The 20,517-nt window shown below is 38.8% G+C and overlaps 2 protein-coding genes across 14 annotated transcripts in view; one reads left to right on the forward strand and one right to left on the reverse strand.

The window, feature by feature from the left end:
• Positions 1 to 3,025, reverse strand: part of Wnk (Wnk kinase) — a 161,587-nt gene extending 158,562 nt beyond the window's left edge. For all 6 annotated transcript variants that reach the window (XM_083134274.1, XM_083134273.1, XM_083134271.1 and 3 more), the window contains exon 1: positions 2,949 to 3,025. The gene's annotated coding sequence lies outside the window, so the exon portion shown is untranslated. The remainder of the gene's footprint in view (positions 1 to 2,948) is intronic.
• LOC145997336 (small integral membrane protein 29-like) overlaps positions 3,016 to 20,517 on the forward strand; it is a 37,768-nt gene continuing 20,266 nt past the window's right edge. For 3 of the 8 annotated variants that reach the window (XR_014442890.1, XM_083134283.1, XM_083134276.1), the window contains exons 1-4: positions 3,048 to 3,106; positions 6,045 to 6,176; positions 10,298 to 10,515; positions 12,830 to 12,973. Coding sequence is in view for 7 of the 8 variants with exons in the window: in XM_083134283.1 (XP_082990409.1) it covers positions 10,309 to 10,515; positions 12,830 to 12,973 (351 nt within the window). In the remaining variant the exon portion in view is untranslated. Of the gene's footprint in view, positions 3,107 to 3,271; positions 3,304 to 3,380; positions 3,465 to 3,790; positions 3,854 to 6,044; positions 6,182 to 10,297; positions 10,516 to 12,829; positions 12,974 to 20,517 lie in introns of those variants that run through there. The other 5 variants (XM_083134279.1, XM_083134277.1, XM_083134278.1 and 2 more) reach the window with 5 other exon arrangements.

Here is a 20,517-nt window from a genome sequence, read left to right on the forward strand (position 1 = left end):
CGAAATGTAAGTATTTCATAGTATATATTTTTTATATTGTACTTCTAATAATAATAAACACCTATCAATGATTACAAGATTAATGCCCTTTCACCAAAAGTAATTCTGATATCTACAAAATCCTTTGTACATTATTCTATAAATTATTTATTTAAAGCGATTTAAATCAATCCACCTTGACTTAGAAGAATAAAATATATTAGCAGATGGCATGATCTTGTTAGCGGAATGCCAAACAGTAAAGTACTTTCATACACACGTTGAGCATTCTGGATAAAAAAACAAATGTGAACAAGGGTAACGGTTCAGATTGTTTTATGATTTTTTTCAAATTCTCCTAGCAGAAAGACTAATTAACTTATCGTAGAATTTTAGAAATCACATGAAATTTGAACCTTCCTTAAAGTGAGCACTGTTTGGATTCGAAAAAATGTTATTTATGTTACGCAAGCATGGACAATGTATTTTCTGTTGACAAGCGACTAAGTATCGGAGACTAGTCGGAATTAATGTAGACGTAAACTGGAACCTTAGTAGAATGCATTTAGGGACTTTATTTTAATGCTAAGAGAACCAAGCCTAACATAAACACGAAAGCATATATTGAAAAATAATCTTCAGTAATCGCTAAAACTCTGCAGTATGTGTTAACAGACATAAATCAAAATTGAACCATGTAAACATTTTATTTGTAGCATGAGGAAATTGCAGTAAAACAAAATGAATTTGGGCCGAATTAACTGCCAGCTTCAGATACCTAGAATGTATCATAAGGAGTGACACGAGATGCAGTCAGGAAGTCAAAGTTAGAAAGGAAGCCCTTACCAGAAGAAGTGCGGATGACAGTTCCAAATGTTTAACGACTTTTGGCAAGTTCTACTGGAGTATTAGGAAGTGCTCTAGAATACTGGAAAAAGGGAGACCCACCTAGCCTAACAAAGAAAGGATCTATGAATATTCTAATGCTGAGAGCCCAAAAGTGAATTATATAACCTAACAACAAAAGTATTCAGTGACAAAATACCCCTTCACGACCCATGCAAGTGAAGTAGATGGCAGCAGCATTGAAGACAACAGTAAACGAATGGTTGCTCGCAAACAAAGGACAATGGGGAAGTGAAATCTACTCTCAAGCAAACATGAAGTAAGTTATCGTTAAAACTCTACAATATGCATTAACAGACATAAATCGAAATGAAACCACGGAAAAAATGCAGGAGCGATTTTACAATACTGGGAATTTCTCCATTTTGTTTGAAATTTGGCATACTCACTAAATTAGGGCTCCTAATCACGAATCTGAAGTTAAAATTTGGCACTCACGTGTCAAACTTGCAAAATAAGAGGGCCAGTCATCGCAACCGACAATGCACAATTGCTCATTATTTATCGCATGTTACCCCCCACACCCCTTCATGGCGTGGTGCTATGCACAGGGGAACACTTTACCTTTTTTACCTTTTTATGATTTTCAGTTTCAAATTCTTAAAGAATGAAATATATATATTCCTGATATTACTACGACCCTAAAATTTAACTATGTTTCCTAACCTAATCTAGCCTAACTTAACCACGTGCCTATGGTCCGTGGGGCTAGCGCCAATGGACCGTGGGGTTAGCCATAATTCAGGAATTTTTATACGTGAGCGCCAAATTTTCGTCCTCTGACATCAGGTTAAATGCTTTTGTCGTTAGGCTAAATGTAGTGTATTTATGTTAAGAGATTTAAACCCATCAAGCCTAACCTAACCACGAAAGCATTCAGTGCTTGCGTCAGATGAAATATGGAGCTAAGAGGACAGTAAAAAAATGGCTGGTGGCAAGTAAATGATTACATAGGAGTATATGGAAGTGAAAAACCATTCTCAAGGAAACACTAGTAAGTATTTGCTAAACCTCCGCAGTATGTGTTAACAGACATAAATCGAAAACGAACCATGTATAAAATGTAGCATAGCATGATGAAATCTCAATTAAACAAAAGCAACTTGGGCCCTTATTACTAAGATACGAGCACCTGGAAACTGAATTCTTATCAGTTTGTTGTATGGTTTAACCCACTGTTCCCTTATAATTTTTCGACAGATTTTTCTTGTTGGTAGTAATACGGTATTTTATCTTAAAGAAAAAAACAAGTGAAGACGGAAAACGTACTCATAATAAGCATTATAATTGTGATGAACTGTGCCTCTACAAAGATAAAGAAATAAATTAGCAATACGTTCATGAAACGAAGTAAGATATTCTCAATGAGTTCTCCTAATAAGTTATCGATATCAGAAATATGTAACGTATTTCAAATTACTTTTGTAAACTTCGCTGTGTCAACGATATGGAACATTGATATTCCGATGTTATCCTTTCATACGAATTATATATTTTGGTGCAAATATACGATTTTCCTAAGAAAAAATCCCAAGAAACAGCTGCCATGTAAAAAACTGACCGCAATCATTATTTTCTTGGTGGTATGCAATATTCTATTTCAAGAATATGCGGTGTCGTACGACACATGACAATAATAATACAAATGTGACGAATCCCCGCATCATCCGTCAGTTTACACACGTCTGTTAGCCGCGTACTAAATGAAATGATCACGTTTCCAATAATTGCTGATGTGTAAAAATCAATCCGAATAAAATTTACGTATTACCTAGAGGTGACACTCGCACATTTTACATCCCCTCCTCGACACAACCACTGACATATACAGTTAAAGGTAAGATAAGATTTGCTAGTTACTCACTGAAGTAATTTACTGCATGCATTTGCGATGATAATATCCGAGTAGGTAACCATTTCCTACGTCATAATTTTCTACGTTTTTCTTATTCAGGAAAATGTATTTAATGTTAAACCACTGTCGTAGGTAATCAAGAATTACTAATTAACTGTATAAAGATATCTTCAAAGCAATAAGAAGATAAAAAACATCAAATACTTACGGAAAGATACAGAAACGATTTCCAACACCCTTCTCCACCTTTTACTCGCCTGAAAACGAATCTTACGCTGATGCCACCTGGTGGTATGCGTTGTAAAGAGAAAACAATTGAGTATCTGAAAACGCAACTGCGGCCTAGCAGAAGATAAAATGAAACAGGTAAATATTATAACATGTGGAACTTAATATTATTTATAAGTACAGACAATCATTCTGTATGATGCATTATAATGACCAAAATCCTAATTTATGAACAAATATACACAAATTATCAAGTTATAGCTTATTCTTTTGCGGGTTGTTGAACTAACGTTATTCATCATTGACACTACAATTTCATATAGTGGAAACCAATTGTAAGAAATACAGTGTCAAACATGTAAATTGTAGCTTGGCTATCGATAAGACTCGTTTGTAAACCTTCAATGCATGTATGCATGGTTTATCTTTCTATTAATATGATTCATTGGATTGTTAGATTGCGCAACAACTGTGGAATTACTGTCAACTATCCTCGGTAAATCTAGAAAGTTTGGAAATTGTCAGACCTAATAAAATTTTAAATCATCCAATAAATTATTGTCATTAGTTAAATCAGTGCATATTAAATATTGAGAGGGTGTGTGGGGGGGAGGGGTACTGTGTTTTGTTCTTTTCTTTAGCATTCTTGCTGTTGACATTCCATCATGTGCACCATCCTTGTCAGCACCTGCATAATACCAATGGTTCATACATAAGTGCAGTTCATTTCATTATAATTATGGCATAAGATATTCTCAAAAGTTTTTGTTGTTGGTTTTGCATAATATGTTAGTTACTCGAGTTAATCCAAGGAGCTTGTGTTACAATGTGTGGTCTTAAGAATTATTACAGCATGGTCTCCGAATGACAGTTCTATGTATTAAAGTGCGTATAAGTGTTTTTTTTCTTATCAAGCTCGCACATGGCACAGTGGTTCGGATCCCACGTTAAACTGTAGGTCCAGTCCCGATTAGCCTTACTGTGCATAAAGTGGACTTAAAACAACAATTCAATCAATCAATCAATCTTACAAAGCTCAACAAGAAATGTTCTGGGTAAATATGCGATATCGCTCGACCACCTCTCACTCGTTAATTTTAGCATTGATACTTACCTATTCTGCATTGTGGAATATTCTTTAAGGTGATGTTATGCCTTTTTCCATAAAATAGTGTCAACTTTTCATATTACGAGTCATTATGTGTATTCCTTGTTCTGCTTGGGTAACAGACAATATATCGTGCACTCGTCATGGATCATCATGCGTTGTGCTTATGTTTTGTCGATTTGGAGTGGGTATGCAGTATTTCAATCTTATTCACCGAAAAATACCTACTTTTATGTTCATTATGTCATCACAAACCATTGATGGATAGCCCCAAAAAAACATTCATGATAGCCCCACAAACCATTGATGGATAGCCCCAAAAAACATTGACGGATAGCCCCAAAAACCATTCACGATAGCCCCAAAAACCATTCACGATAGCCCCAAAAACATTCACGATAGCTCCAAAAACATTCACAATAGCCTGATGGACCATTTCCGGCAAGGGTAGGTTAGGCTGGGTTGGGTTAGGTAAGCATAGTTATAAAAAAAAATCTCATAAGAAAAAGGCATGTTTGGAAACACTGGCGAGACCGCATGACTTTCGACGCTCGCGCCATCTGCATGTAGATAATGGAAACAACGGCATAATATCAGAAAATGCAAGTTCCTTACATAAAGTGATTATTTCTTGTTCTGCAGCATTCTATGGTGAAGTTTTCAGTTTCCGCGAAAGAAAATACCTTGAAGTACTTCGACAATGCTACAGAAACTGATTTCAGTAAGTAGTTTCTCCTGAAAATTTGAATAAATACGTTCGGGCGATAAGGCATATTTACCATGTTCTGTATTTTTAAATAAGTCTTCTTTATGGATATTTTCTGATGAGAAATATACATTGAATTTGTTATATGAGAACAAATACCAGGGTTGGGGCATAATTCATGGGAACTATTTTTTTTGGAACGACTGAAGATGACCGGACCCCTCTCCGATTTTCTTCAGATTTGGCATACTCACTAATTGAGGCCTCCTAATCACGAATCTGAAATTAAAAGTTGTCGGAAATGTCTAGAAATTGCAAAATAAGCGTTAGTTTTCAGAATGAAAACTGTCGATTTTCGCAAAATGTTTTGTTTCACAAGCAAATATATATATTCATGATACTACCACGACACCAAATTTTAACTATGTTTGCCTAACCGAACCAAAACTAACCTAACCACACGTCAATGGTTCGTGGGTCTAGCGCCAATGGTTCGTAGGGCTAGCGTCAATGGTTCGCAATTATTTTGCAATTTCTAGACGTTTCTGATAAATTTTAACTTCATATTCGTCATTAGCAGGCCTCAATTAGTAAGTATGCCAAATATGAAAAAAATCGGAGAGGGTCCGGTCATCTTCAGTCATACCTTTTTTTTTCACGAGAATGTGGGGCCAGCATGACAATCAGAAATATTGAAATGGAAGGGGAGTGTATGGTACTGTATGAACAATGCAGGCCATGTGTACCAGGTGTAGGATAAAGAAGCGAGCAAAACATCTTTAAAGATTGCGTGCCACATGTGTTTACAACTCAGAAAACATACAGGCTTTACAGTAACAAAAGACGCGCATACTATAGTAGGAAACTATTCCCCACATTATTTCAATTCTGCATGTAGCATTCTCGAGCATTTGTTCCCCGAAGAATGGCTATTTTAATACATGAACGCTGTTCATGCTGTGCAATGCCGGTTGACTCAACAGTGAATTACCACTGCCCCCTGTATGATAACTGTTCATTACACTGCCATCTAGTGATGTGTTCACATACTACAGGTGCCACATTCTCCGGGACATACAATCCTATTGTGGTACCACCGTTTAACTTTAAGAAAAAATGTAGTTGCCATTACTTATGCCCCAGCCCTCGAAATATTTTCATTTCTTACAGTACAAAGTAAGCAAATTTCCCATACAAATTGTTAATCTTTTTTCAATCTGGAATGATTTTTGATAACGTGTGCTCTTTTTTCTTCTTTTTAGTCTCTGCGTGATAATTCGAAAGAATTTTTGTTACCTCATTGTATTTCGAATCCTGGACTCAAAATGCAGAATTTGTAGAGGAGCTGTGAATCTGATATGCAAGTTTGGACACACAAGCTTGTGGAACAGCTGGTAAGGTATTGCATTGTTCATAAAGACTTTGGTTTTTTTCATGATGCACATATACATATATCTCTTGTTCAAATGTACTGAAAACCAAATCAATCAATCAGTTTCCTCATATGATCACTCATCCTCATCTTCACGATTAGCCAAAACTGACAGAAAAGTGGAGTAAAATGAACCATATCAATAATCAATCTTTGTTGTAGTACTGTAGACTCACTATTATCAGAACTAATTGGGACCGAGACTACCTCACATACGGAAAAACTCTGATAATACAGAGATAATGTGCTAATAGGTCGTAAATGACGAAACAACACTTGAAACTGTATAGTAATTATTTATTACTAGTACAACATAAATGAGAAGATTACTTTTTCAAAAAGTCTTTCATAGTTTTTTGGACTAACCTCTTTCCTCTCTTCGACGCTGCGATGTAACGCCAACGTTGTAGGGAGAGTAGATGTAATGAACACGTGCAGAGCGGATGGTGACTTGACTCCAACTTAGTAGTAAACAAACAGGGGGTGCATTATGAAGCGCGATGTTTTCCAACCACTCCCTCGGTTAATTGTGAGTACTGTTTTGGGCTCCATACATTCACCATGTCTACATAGAAACCAATAGTTTTTATACTTCGACTCGGAACAGCCCATGCTACACACTCCTCAAACAAAAGAATAAGTTTTTTTTATTTTCTTATCTAAATGTCTTGTTCAAGAAAAATTCATTTCTTGCGCCTAGTAGACAATTGATTTGAGTTGTGGCAAACATGTTCAAATCCAAAATGAAATTGCTGCTGAATTGGTTTTTGTAGGTGTATCCTGTTTCTACTCCACCCTTCTGTTATCTTTGCCCCTTACATGAGGAAGTCAGTGGTGAAGATTTGGATAAATATTTTTTTAATTGTGACAGGTAAGAAGACCAAGGAAGAGCTCTACCACCAGCTCTGTATGTTTATTTAAAGGAAATTAGGGGGATTCCACAGAAAGTGGTCCTACTTCCATGTAAAATATAAAATGAATTAATCTGTAAATTTTTATTGTTTTTAATTGCATTCATGTTTAAATGATTGTGAATGCACATAATTGCATATTTCACCAACAAAAGTTAGCATCTGTAGCCTTCACATACAAATGAAGTCAAACTTTGCTACATTTTTAAAGAATCACACACGTAACCTTTTCTTTAATGCTCTTCATGCATTCAGGCTATGTCATCACACTCAAGTTTCATCTGTTAGGAGAGGCCATAAAGTACTTCATAATTCTATGAGATCAGTTCAATATGAATATTTTAATCCAATCCAATTGTAATCTAAAACTTTATATTTTATGTGTGAATGCCACACACATAACACTGGAATTACTTTTTGCAGCACATACATTCATGGGAGGAGCGTGTGTGCAAAAACAAGAATACATTCCATGCATCCCACGATAGTTGACAAATTACATGGGCCTCCCTGAGGGGAAGGGTAATGTAGTTACCTTGGTAATAAAGATGTCCTGGGTTTGATACCCCATGAAGGCAAATAGTGGTTCAGATGCCACTTTAAACTGTAGGCTTAGTCTCAATTAGTCTGTCTGTGTATAAAGTGGACTTAAACATTTACTTTTTAAAATTATATAAATAAAGTTATAGAAATACCTTTTCCTGTAGGATCGCAGGGATACGTCCTCAGTGAGTATTGTAGGAATGGCTTCTTTCAGAGATAACTAAATAGGAATTCATTTTTAGCTATTTCTCTGAGGAAACATCTATCATTGAGATCATGTATAGATCTGCATAAAGTTTTTTTTTTTATCCCTTTGTTGCATGTAGAGGCTGAGTTTGGAGGAGCTGCAATCGCTGGAATTGAAAATGACATTTTCCTGACAGGTGGATTGGGTGCGATGGTCTGTGCACCATAATCGCCAGACGTAACCTCCCTCGACTTTTTCCTGTGGGGCTATGTCAAGGACAGCATGCATGCAACACGTATACCTGATCTGGTCATATTGAGAAGAAGGATAACTGATGCTGTTGCTGGCATCACCCAAGAAATGTTTCAAAATATATTGCATGAAATTGAATATTGCTTAGATGTTCTGCAGGCAAAAAAGGGACACATGTGGAAGTGTATTGACATTGCAAATAAACTTTGTGAGTTTTTTTTACTTTTGCCACACACAAGCCATGCAGATTTAAATAATATTTCTTTGTAATGTTGGCCACCCTGTAACATGTATATTATCCAAACAGAGACAAGGACACAGCATTTACCTGTTTATTGTCCTAATCATCAAATTTACCTCGAGCCTTCTTCAGGGGTGGGAGGAAAGCAGATGAAGAATCTATTTTAAGCTACAAGGGTCGTTCAAGGTTGACCGGGACTTTATTTCTGCAGAGGAAATAGGTAGCAGAAGAAACACCAAACTATGTCAGTTTTTCAAAGTGTTCTCCGTGCGCGCCGAGGCACCGTTACCATCGTTCTGGCAGCTCCCGAATTCCTTTGGCGTAGAAAGAACTTGGTTGTTGTCGTAGCCACTGGAGGACATCGCTCCGCAGTGCTTCGTCTGTCATAAATTTCTTCCCTCCCAGATGGTCTTTAAGGGGTGCAAACAAATGATAATCACTGGGGGCTAAATCTGGACTGTAGGGGAGATGGGGCAGAACTTCCCAGCGCATGTCGGCCAGAGTTGTTGTTGTTGTCACATTGGCCGTGTTAGGGCGGGCATTGTCATGGAGAAGAATGACATTTCCAGACAACATCCCAGGTCTTTTCTTGCGAATGGACTTTCGTACAGCACCACTCAACAATGTGGAGTAATACTGGGCATTAATCGTGCTCCCTTTGTCCAGAAAATCCACATGGATAACGCCCTTCATGTCCCAGAAGACACTTGCCATGATCTTTCCAGCGGACGGCTGCGTTTTGCTTTTCTTGGGGGGGGCGGGGAACCTTTATGCCACCATTCCATGCTGCACCTTTTGGTCTCTGGGGTTGAATTGTGCAACCATGTTTCATCACACGTGATGATGGATTGCAAATATTCATCACCTGCTCGAAACCGATTCAGAAGCTGTTCACAGACCGTCCTGCGTGTCCACTTCTGATCGAATGTCAGGTGGCGGGGAACCCACCTTGCACAGATTTTGCTGAAGCGTATGTGGTCGTGAATGATTGTCTCAACACTCCCGACACTGATATTCACCTCGGCAGCAATATCCCGCACCGTTACTCGCCGGTTCTCAAGAATAATATGCTCAACACGTGCGATATTCACTGGTGTGACTGCAGTCGGGCGAATGTGTCCATGCGCTTCATTTGTCACCAGCTCCCGTCCTTCGCGAAACTGCTCACACCATTCGTACACTCTTGTCCGCGACATCGTTTGTTCACCATACTGTGCTTCCAATCGTCTGAAAATCTCAGCTGGTTTCACTTTCTCCTTCACGAGAAATTTGATTACACACCGCTGCTCCACAGTAACAGACACATTGCTTGCTGCCATGTTCGCTGCAACTGCTGCGTATGCGCGAAATACGTCATATCGGGCACTAGTTACTCGCGAAGGAATACATTACGTCACCCGCACGTTTCATCATGACCCGGCTATTCATTGATTTTTTACGTACGAAAATCCCGGTCAACCTTGAACGACCCTTGTATTTTAACCAAATGTTAACCTTTTCCACACTTGGTTCTTTTCTCTGAAGATTGAAAAGGTAAAGGTAAAGTTCCCCATGCACATAGCTCCATGCCGTGAATACATATTTAGGGGATGTGGGTATAGGGTCCCACATATTCTCGATCTTGGACATTTTTGAGGTGATGTGATCAGCACCATGCTCTGGCCAACTTTAGCCCCAAGGGTTGCTCCCAGGTACCCATTGATTTGAGGCTGTGTGAGCTCCAGGGCTGTTTTATGCAGGGACAAGTCCGGAAAGTTTCAACCTTAGCTCACCCACCTCCTCGGTTAATCTGCGTGACAGTCAGTCATCGTACCGACTAGACCACCATGGCTCTGAAGATTAGATGACAGAATTGGTACGTGTCCTGCCTGTGTCTCGGTTTTCAATATGTTGACTACACATTGTGTGTAATATCACTTTCATAATGATGCACTCTATCTTCATTACAGCCTTGGAGAACATGGTTATCTCAAGTACCAGCGTTGAGGAGAACTCCATTCCATCCGGTCCATCGGCAGCTCCACCTACGACAGAGATGCTTTCGTCAACGGAAACAACTTCAGTGCCATCCACTCATCCACCAACGACTGTAGCTCCCGAGCATTCCTTGTCATACGTTTTAGTTCCCCTTGGGGTTATCATCATGCTGGTCGCTATCTCAGGTCTTGTAAGTTCCACGTACAGTCAAGGCTATGTGTAATTTCTCATTACATCACAGTGATCTCGTTCTAGATCATCCAATGCAAAGCTTGCTCATGTTTTGCTCAAATGATAAGAATTGAGCATTCGACTGTAGATAAGGGACACTCAGGAGAAACTTGCCATTGTTATGGGATCGATGAAATATGCCCTAATATTTATATTCCTTTTTGGTAGACAAATCAGGTAATGGTAAAAATCAAGGGATCCTGGGTGATACTACCTGATGAAAGTACATAGTGGTTCAGATCTGACTCTAAACTGTAGGTGCAGTTCTTATTAGCCTTTCTGTGCATAAAATGGGCTTAAACGAAGATGACAATGCAACATTGTTTTTAGATTGTAAGGAATTTTAGCATTTTTTTCAGTAAGTCCCTGACAGTGGCAATTTTCTCTTGCCTCCAAGTCATAATTTTATGCAATTCAGAGCTTTTGGACGAAGCAACAAGTGACATGTGTCACTTGGAACTGAACCTTCAGTAATCAATGGAACCTTTTGTTCCAAAGCAACATGACAATCTTCATGTCGCTTAAGTGTCACTCAGACTAGACTGTTTTCTCAATACCATTCATTGTGTCACCTTGCTCTGTAGCTCACTTCCATGGTGAATTTTTCTTTAGACTGATGGGACCCATGTTGCTTGTCATTTGCCTTTTTAGTGCAAGATCTCCTTGTTGGTTCAGTCTGAAATCTCCCAAGTTGCAGAAAAAAGTTTGATAAAAGTTATTAATTCTCCTTGATCAAATTTTTCTTTAAATTTGTGGTTATGCAAACTTTTTTGATGTAGTGTTTTGGAAGAACACACATGTCCTTCACTTGTAATTTGATCAATTTTATAGTTATAACAATAGAAGAAATTTAACATATAACAAAAGGAAGCAATTACACAATTAACTTTTCCAATTATGTTTGGTCAGAAAAGGTATCATTACTTGAAGCCTAACAATTCTTTGTTCTGAAGGAATTAATTTTAGGGATTTTTACATCTTCTCTATCACCTGTTACTAACTGCAATGAGTAATGATTGGATGAAGTTGATGAAATGTCACCCATGCCCAGACTGGGACACAAACCCAGGAACTTCAGTAGTCCGATCGAGAGTCAACCTCTTAATGTGCCCGTACATCAAGCTGGCACATATTTACTTTTGTTGCCTCATTTTGGAAGCAAGCAAATAGTGTAATGCATTCAATGACTTCTTTGATATTTTGAAATTTTAAGTGAATTTTATATTACACAAGATTACTGGAATGTTACAGTATCAAAATGTATCAATCATTTCAAATGTTAAATTATTGAAAATTTAGTGAAAATTTGAGGATGAATCAGAGTCTAGCATTTCATGTCAATGCTGTACCTTTGAATGCCAACGACACAGGTTCAGTCTCTGGTTGAACCTCAAATTTGTACCAGATTTTCAGTAATTTAAAATTAATATTTTTGTTCACTCTAAACTGCAGATGCACTCCAGGTTAGCTAGCACATCTCAACATAAAGTGGGCTTAAAATAAATTTTATTAGTTAATTGAGATCCGTATATGTTAAATAGTTTGAATCTTACTCACATAGATGTATTTCTCTTGCAGTTTATGGTTCTTACAAGCACTTAAACACAGTTTTTGATGTAACATTTTGGTAAGGTTACAGTTTTAACAATGTAGTAAATTTAACAAAAGAATTAAAAAAGTTATACAGTGAATCTTGTCAATAATTATATTGTTGAGACCTAATAACTTAACTTTGAAATAAACATTGTTTTTTACAAATATTTTTATTATTTAAAATGAAGATGTTAAATTTTAAATATCCATATGATTATGTGCTTGTAATAAAATAATAATAACCTGTGGCGTAATAGCACATGACGGCCAATGCCAGAGAATGATCTCGCACCTCATTTCCACTAGAGGTAGGAGACCATCCAACCAGTTACAAAGTGAAGTGTGGTCAGCACCAAGAACCCCCTTGCCGTCGTCGTAGATTTTCTATTACCAGGTTACGTACACTTCCCCCAGGAGACTCCAACCTGCATGCGTCCCGTAACCAGATCCCAAAGCTTGAGCCTTAGACCACACAACAATGGTGCGGGACGTTCATGTGCTTGTTAGAACCATAAATCATAAGAACAATAATTCTACAATGCAAGCAATACATACATGCAAGAAAAAATTCATGGATGTGTTACATGGACTCTCCATTCCACCTTGCTAACCAAAGTAAGAAAATATAATGAATCGTTAAGGTCCCTCCTAATCTTCCGTTTCTGTTTTGCCTCACACAGGTTTTCTTCCTTGTGCGGAAGAAGAGGCTGGACAGACTGAGGCACCACCTGATGCCCTTGTATAACTTCGACCCCTCTGAGGAGGGGGAGGACTGGGAGGCAGAACTGCTGGAAGAAGGGATGGACCATCGGAATTTAAGGAAGGTAGGAATCTCATTCTTCTGTAACTTCCATGCATTCCTTGGCATTTCTAATTCATTTTTTTTTCTTGCATTAGTAATAAACTGGTTAAGAGGTGACATCACTAGTAGTCGATGTCCCAGATGTATGTTTCCAAACCAAAGTTTCAACTTCCTTGCTCCTATCCTATTGCATTGAAAATGTACACGAAAGGGCATAACTTTTGTTAGTGACAGCAGTTACCAAGCGAAATAGTGACGTGTATTGCACATTAGCATAAAGATTAGATTCTGGTGAATATACAGATATTTTACTAATTACTTACAGAGTAAAGGTTAATTAAGAAATAATATAAGAAAATCGGGTATTTTTTGAGAAAATTGCATGAAAAATTGAAGTCCTCGAAAAATTGGCAGATTTTGCTCATTTAAAAAAAAATATGTACCTGTGAAGATATTTTACATTGTAAAACCTGATCGTAGAAGGTTATCTTTGTTACTGTGACAACAGTTAGGAAACATGAAACTGATGTCTATCATATATCAGTGTAAAGACTATAATGATGTTCCTGTAGTAAATTGTTGATGTGTTTCTTGAAAAACTACCTGATTTTCTTATGTTTTCTTCGCTAACCCTTTATCCATGAGGCATGAGTAAAATTTCCAGGTATTCTCCAGAATCTAGTCTTTACGTTCATGTGTGATACACATCATCTTTCTGTTTCCTACCTGCTGTCACACCTTCACAATCATTTTGCAATGCCGAAGCATAGGGAAACACGTACATTTTGTTTGCAAACATACATCCAGGACTCTGGCTTTGGTGATGTAATGCTTAGCCAGTCCATACTCAGTAACCTCATCTCTTACATTGGCACTTATCCAATAAAATTAGGCTGAACCAATGCTGATGCCAATGTATTTATATTTGTCAATATATCAGTTAAAATTTATTCACAAATTCTGGTCCATACCTTTCCAGAGCTTGGGTATATTGTGGCATCTGCATAAATACCACATAACACTTTTCCAGAGTATAGTTATCCTGAAAATTGAATAGCGTCATAGTGGTGTGTGTGAAGAGTAGCCTAGGATCCTCTTGGGAGTCCAATTTCGGTGCAAAATTATGATTTTTTATGTAAATATATGGCTAATACTTAGGGACATGTTGTCTGAGTCTGTCGACAAAATTTAGACCTACTAATGTTGCCAGCTATGGTGATATGCCTCTAAAATGACACTTTTTTCACTTAATCCTATGAAATGCTGCACATCGACTCATATTCATCGCAAATGACAGATCATCGGGCATTAATTTTGACCATTCAATAATTTCTTACATATTTTTCTCACCCAAAAGTGGCATTCTGGATAAAAAATAACACTGACTTGCTCCATTTATTAATTTATAGAATTCTCTGTATGGAGTAAACTGTTTACATTAAGCATTTAAAAATATCTCAATGGATAAGATTTATAATGCAGAAAACCTGGTGTAAATATTTCTTACAGTTTTCATATTTCAGATGATCAAACTTTGGGTTACACAACTTTTGAAATGGTTGTATGTTAGGTACAATGTATGTGAACCATTGTTGTGGCTCTTGATTTCAGGCTTGGTGCACTAGTTGTTACTTGTATTTAACTGACTGCGAAAATTCCTGATTGAAAATAACTTTCAAAGGCAAGTTGAGTGTGTAAGCAAGGTAAGGTTAACACTAAACTACAAATAGAAATAATTTCAGGTTTTGACATTCTGTGAGCAGAAGTGCTGCTTGTGATATTACCAAGATTGCTCTACATCTTGGAAGGTAAAGTTGCCGTTCTTCTAGTATCATGGAATCTTAAGATATCTCCATCATAGCAAATCTCTGCAAAAGAGATTGGGTTAATAAATATATTATTTAGTATTTTATTATTAGTATATTACTAATTCATTACAAGAGTTGTTGTTGTTGAATTGGTGTTTTAAGTCCACTTTATGCACAGTAAGGCTAATCAGGACTGGACCTACAGTTTGAAGTGGGATCCGAACCACTTGTGCTTCCACTGGGTATCGAACCTGGGACCCCTTGATTACAAGGCGGCGTTGCTACCACTGCACCATCGGGAGGCCCATTCATTACAAGAGTAGATACCAGGGGTGGTTACTGATATTGTTGCAGTGTTGCACAATGACCGGATATTTTACAGTGTTGCACAATGACCGGATATTTTACAATGAAATTTCATACTTTTTGTTAGTATATTTTTCATTTGCTTTCCTATTAAATATATTGAACATAAACAATCAATTTTGCCCTTCATTGCTGCATAAAGCAAATTCCATTATGATCCGCTAACAAAAGGAGGCAACCTACGAGATTTCACAGTGTATGAGTAGACGCACAGGTACACGTTGCAAAGCCGGAGCAACGGACTGATCTCTAGAAGTCTAGATTGAGGAGTATTGGAGCAACGTTCAACGCTGTTCTTCCTATCTCCTGCTTCAGTCGGCTTGGTCGTTGCAATGGATTTACAACACACCAAGATCAGGTGACCCATTTTGGATCCCCCACCGGGTGAGGGAAGAAGAGGACGGACCAGCAACAAACGCTGGGATTCAGTTCTCATTGTCCTGTGTCATAGAGCAACAGACAAAATGTCCACGTTAGGCAAAGATAAATATTTTCCTTTGGGGAGAATCTTAACCTAATTGAAATTATGTTTGAAACCGATACCAATGCTTGAAACTTGTAGCAATATGATTTGATTTGTTGTGTTTTAAATCCACTTTATGCACAGAAAGACTAATTGGGACTGTACCTACAGTTTAAAGTGGGATCCGAACCACTGTGCCATGTACCTCCATTTCTAACAATTAAAAACTGTTCAATATACTGATTAATATTATTGGATGAGTATTCCATTCCAATTACAAGCATTGATTCATCAGAGTTTTCCGTCAAAATATTTAACAATTGAATCAGAACATTAAAGTACTTATGTAATAACAAAAAACACATATAAAATTATAAATACATATAATTACATTATAAATATATGCAAAGTAAAGTTATATAAATATATATATTGAAGGAATGTATATTCGCTGCAACCACCAACATTCTGAACCATGAGCCGCCACTTTTAGATACTAGTATAATCAACACACTTTCTTCATGAAGTGTGAGTTGAAGCCTCCAATAAAAGGCTTATACCTTTTTGAGTTCCGTTACATTTAATGCTGGATGTTCTGCATACGTGAGTCGCTGAAAGGAAAGGGTGTTGCAAATAGATAAGACATTTTGAAATGGTGGTATAGAGTAGGGATGGCCAGATCTGGATCCTGGCGGATCCGAAATCCAGATCTTTTTGGGGACCCTAAAATTTTTCGGATCCGGATCCGGAATTTTCCCACATGAGCGCTAATGTGAAAAGTAAGAATGTGTTTATAACGTATTGTTACCTGCTAATATCTTCTAATATATAAAAATGGATGTATGTGTGTTTGTTCCGGCATAACTCTCGAACGCCTGGAGCGATTTCAACCAAACTTGGTACACGTATCACTTGCAATCTGGAAAGAAATACTGTGGGGGTAAGACACCCCTAGCACCCCTAGGGGTTGGTGTGGGAAGGGGTGACATGTAAAACGACTGATATTAGTGTGGAATCCATAGTTTTCGGGGTAGCTAAGATGAATGGTGACACTCCCAATGCCGTTCAACTCCCAAGTTCATTTTACACTATAGTTAGAATTAATTAGCTAGTACATATATATATAATATACATACATACATACATACATATATATATATATATAGGATAAAAGGAAGGAGGGCTACAAGGGCTAAATAAAAAGTGAAAGAGGAGAGAGGAAACACTCACCGGACAAAGAAAAAATTCAAATTTTCGTGATGGCATGTCACATCTTCAGGAGTAGAGAGACGTTGTAGAACTAAGTGACAAGATGGAAGAGTAAGTGTGACCTGCAGTGTTGCCAGGTCCCGAAGAAAAAAAAGTGTTGACAGTACCACAAAAAAAAATTATATATATATAGATGGTTCTTTCGCCTGGCTTGTCGAAAACTGTGAGGGGGGGGGGTTGGGTTGGGAAAAGGTGGTGGTGAGGGTGAGGATAGGGGATGAGGGGCGTTACTGGGTGGCCTTGTTCAGGCCTGGAGGTGTTGTTGCATTCATGGTCGATATGTAGGCCCTCTCCTATCTTCTACGTATTGAGGTGTTGGTGGATTGGGGCAAGGAGTGGACGATCGCTACCTGGAAGCAGTCATTAAAAGGAATATTGTGGTGATTGGTGTGAATGGCAACAGCAAAGTCCAGGTTTTGGGTAGAGGAGCGGTGGTTGTTGATGCGGAGGTTCAGGGCTGTGGATGTTTCCCCCAGGTAGAAGTTCCCACAGATGTTGCACGTGAGGATATAAATTAGGTTAGAGCTGTTGCAGGTTCCTTTGGGGTAGAGGGTGAATTTGCCGGTGGCAGTGTGGATCTGGAGGGTGTGGGAAGTGACAAATATGGGGCAGGTTTTGCACCTTGGGCGGTTGCATTTGTGGCCAGGTGCGAGTTGATTGTGAGTAGGTGGACCAGGATGTTTTGGAGATTGGGAGGGCGTTTGAAGATAACTCGGGGCTTGTCGGGGAAGATATTTCTGGTGTCAGGATCACTGTGCAGGATGGGAAGGAGGGAACGTAGAGTATGTCTGATTTTGTTGAGATGGGGGTGATATTGGGTGACAAGTGCAGGGGGATTGGTGGCAGGTTTCTTGGTGGGAGTGTATGAAGCAGCTCGGGATATTTGTTTGGTGACCAGGGTGGAAGGATATCCACGGTTGGTCAAGGCTTGGTGTAAGCGAAGGTTATAGTTCTGTCGGGAGGTGGCTGAGGTGTTGAGGCGTTGACCTCTGAGGGCCAGGGAGAATGGGATGGCTTTCTTGGTGTGGAACGGATGGGAGCTGGAGAAGTGTAGGTATTGCATATGGTTGGTAGGTTTGATGTGGATGGAGGTTTCCAAATGTCCTTCCTTCATGTGCCCCTCCACATCCAGGAAGGTGATTTGGTTGGTGGAGTGAGTCCAGGTGAAATTGATGGAGCTGAAGTGGTTAAGTTTGTCTAGGAAGGTGGTCAGGGAAGGTTCTCCATGCATCCAAAGCATGAAGATGTCATCGATGAAACGGAGCCAGAGGAGAGGTTTGAGAGATTGGGTCTCCAGGAACTCTTTTTCAACTTTGCCCATGAACAGGTTGGCATAGGATGGGGCCATTCTGGTACCCATGGCTGTGCCCCAAATTGTCCTCGAAGGTGAAGTTGTTGCACATGAGGACAAGGTGAGCTAGATGGGTCAGGAAATTATTGCTGGGGTTGTGGGGTTTTGGTCTGTTGTTGAGGAAGGATTCTATGGAGCAGAGGCCATGGGAGTGAGGTATGTTCGTGTAGAGAGAAGTAACATCGATGGTGGCAAGGATAGTGTTGGCAGGTAATGGTGGGAGAGTGTTAATTTTCTGAAGGAAGTGGCTGGTGTCCCGAGGTAGGAGGGCAGAGCTTTAACAAGAGGCTGGAGGTGAGAGTCGACAAAGGCCGAGATTCTTTCAGAAGGTGAATTGTAACTGGACACGATGGGTCCAGTGTGTTTGTGAGCACGTGCGCGATTAATAATTAATACACTTAGTCTTACATTTTGTAATTATATAACACTGCATATATTATAATGTTTTATTTTAATTTTTAAAACTGTAACTGTACTGTTTGACCAGCGATCTGAGCTCCAGTTGGCAAAGTGCCAAGAAAAAGGGGAAGTTCGTGAGGGGAAGGCAGGCGGGAGAACGCAGTTCGCGGTTGCACGTTGAACAGTGTTACCAATCTGCGAGGATGCTTATCCACCAGAACATAAGTATCGAAAACTAAGGAACATGCACAGAAGTAAAGGATTGTGACAAGGACTTGTTTTGCATCACAACCATGCCATTTGTCCTTCTTACAATTTAAAATATAAGGATAGTAGGGTAAAGAATTGCAGTTTCACTTATACAAGGCATTTTTTTCCAGGGGGGGGGGGCAAACAAGGCACATTTTCTCCAAAAATAGTGCAGTTCCATAAAAAAACATTGCTTAAATTTGAATTTATGGTGATCGAGCAATAATTAACACATATTATTGTGGCTAAAATGAAATTATATGTGTGAAATATGTAATTTTTGGTTGACTTTAATTTTTCATGCCATCCCCCTTGCCCCCCCCCCCACCCCTTTCTGGACCCCCATAGTGGTGGCCCGAAACCAGATACGGGTCCAGTCAGCTTCCTCTGGGGTTGGGTTAAAGATGCCGAACTTGCACTACGTTCAAGACTTCAACATTTGCAAAGACGCCTGCCTCTCCACGGCCAGAGCACTTCCAATATCTTGTGTCAATATTCTCCGGTTGGCAACATTGCTTTCTTTCCCCACGTGACACTCGGGCTGCTCGCGTTTCAGAGAAGCGCCTCTGCAAACTCCCCCAATTTACGACTGGACTCGGCTACTTCGGTCATGCGCAGAAAACTCCCTAAACCAGCATTTCTATCCTGCATGTATGCATTCTTGAACACATTCATGGTTGCCACTGGCAGATATCTTTTCTATCAGAAAAATGATAACATTTTTAGTAAGCTAAGAATATACTGTGTAATCAATAAATAGTATATGCAACATCTGGATGATTTTGTGTATAATTTAAAGGGCTAGGGTTAAACCCTGAGACTGCACCCTGCTGATAAGATACGTTTCCTTGCCATTCTGTGGTTTCTAATATGTTCTCCAAAAGAAGAAATAAACGACCTTGGCAACAACGAATCTGTGATGCATGGTGCATATGTACAGGATAGAAATGCTGTTTTGTTTGTAGTGCTTGTTGCTTTCAGCTGAGGCTTCAGTGAGCTAAGGTTGTTCGTCTTGATGTCTCCTACACACTATGCAAGTTTGTCGGTGTTATACTACAACTCCCTGCATATATGTATTCATGTGTGTGTGTGTGTGTGTGTGTATTCCTACACCATATGGTCTCTTTATTCCATTCTGTGAAGATGTGACAGTGATGTCAGTTCTTAAGACTTTGTATGTCATCATGTAACCTGGCATATCACACAATATCACCTTTTTGCATGTGCTGTTCCATCACACATCACTTATTTGAAACTTGTGTCATAAATCCTCCATTTATTGTCTGCTGTCATGAGATTCAGAAATAAAACAATCTTCCACATCAGCATTTTACTTATCGTAAAGGAATGTGCTTGTTAGTGAGCAATGTACAGTTCAAACAGCTTTGTCATGCTGCAACATTGATGTTATGAAGATGTAGAATCATTCTGGGGGGGGGAGGGTCAATTAACATTTGGAGAAGTGTACAAAGTACAACAGTACATGTTGGGCTCTCCTTTGTCACAATTTTAGCTCTTAATCTGCTTGTACATATTTTAAATGCTCTCATTATCTGTTGGTGATGATTGCTGGTTGCACACAACAGTATTTAATGCATCTACTGTTTAGGCTCATGTTTGTATTTTATCAATTCCATAATCACTTGTGCATAGATTAAGAG

This window comes from Lepisma saccharinum, chromosome 13 (assembly GCF_977018435.1).
Source record: "Lepisma saccharinum chromosome 13, izLepSacc3.1, whole genome shotgun sequence".
NCBI classification, from domain to species: Eukaryota; Metazoa; Arthropoda; class Insecta; order Zygentoma; family Lepismatidae; genus Lepisma; species Lepisma saccharinum.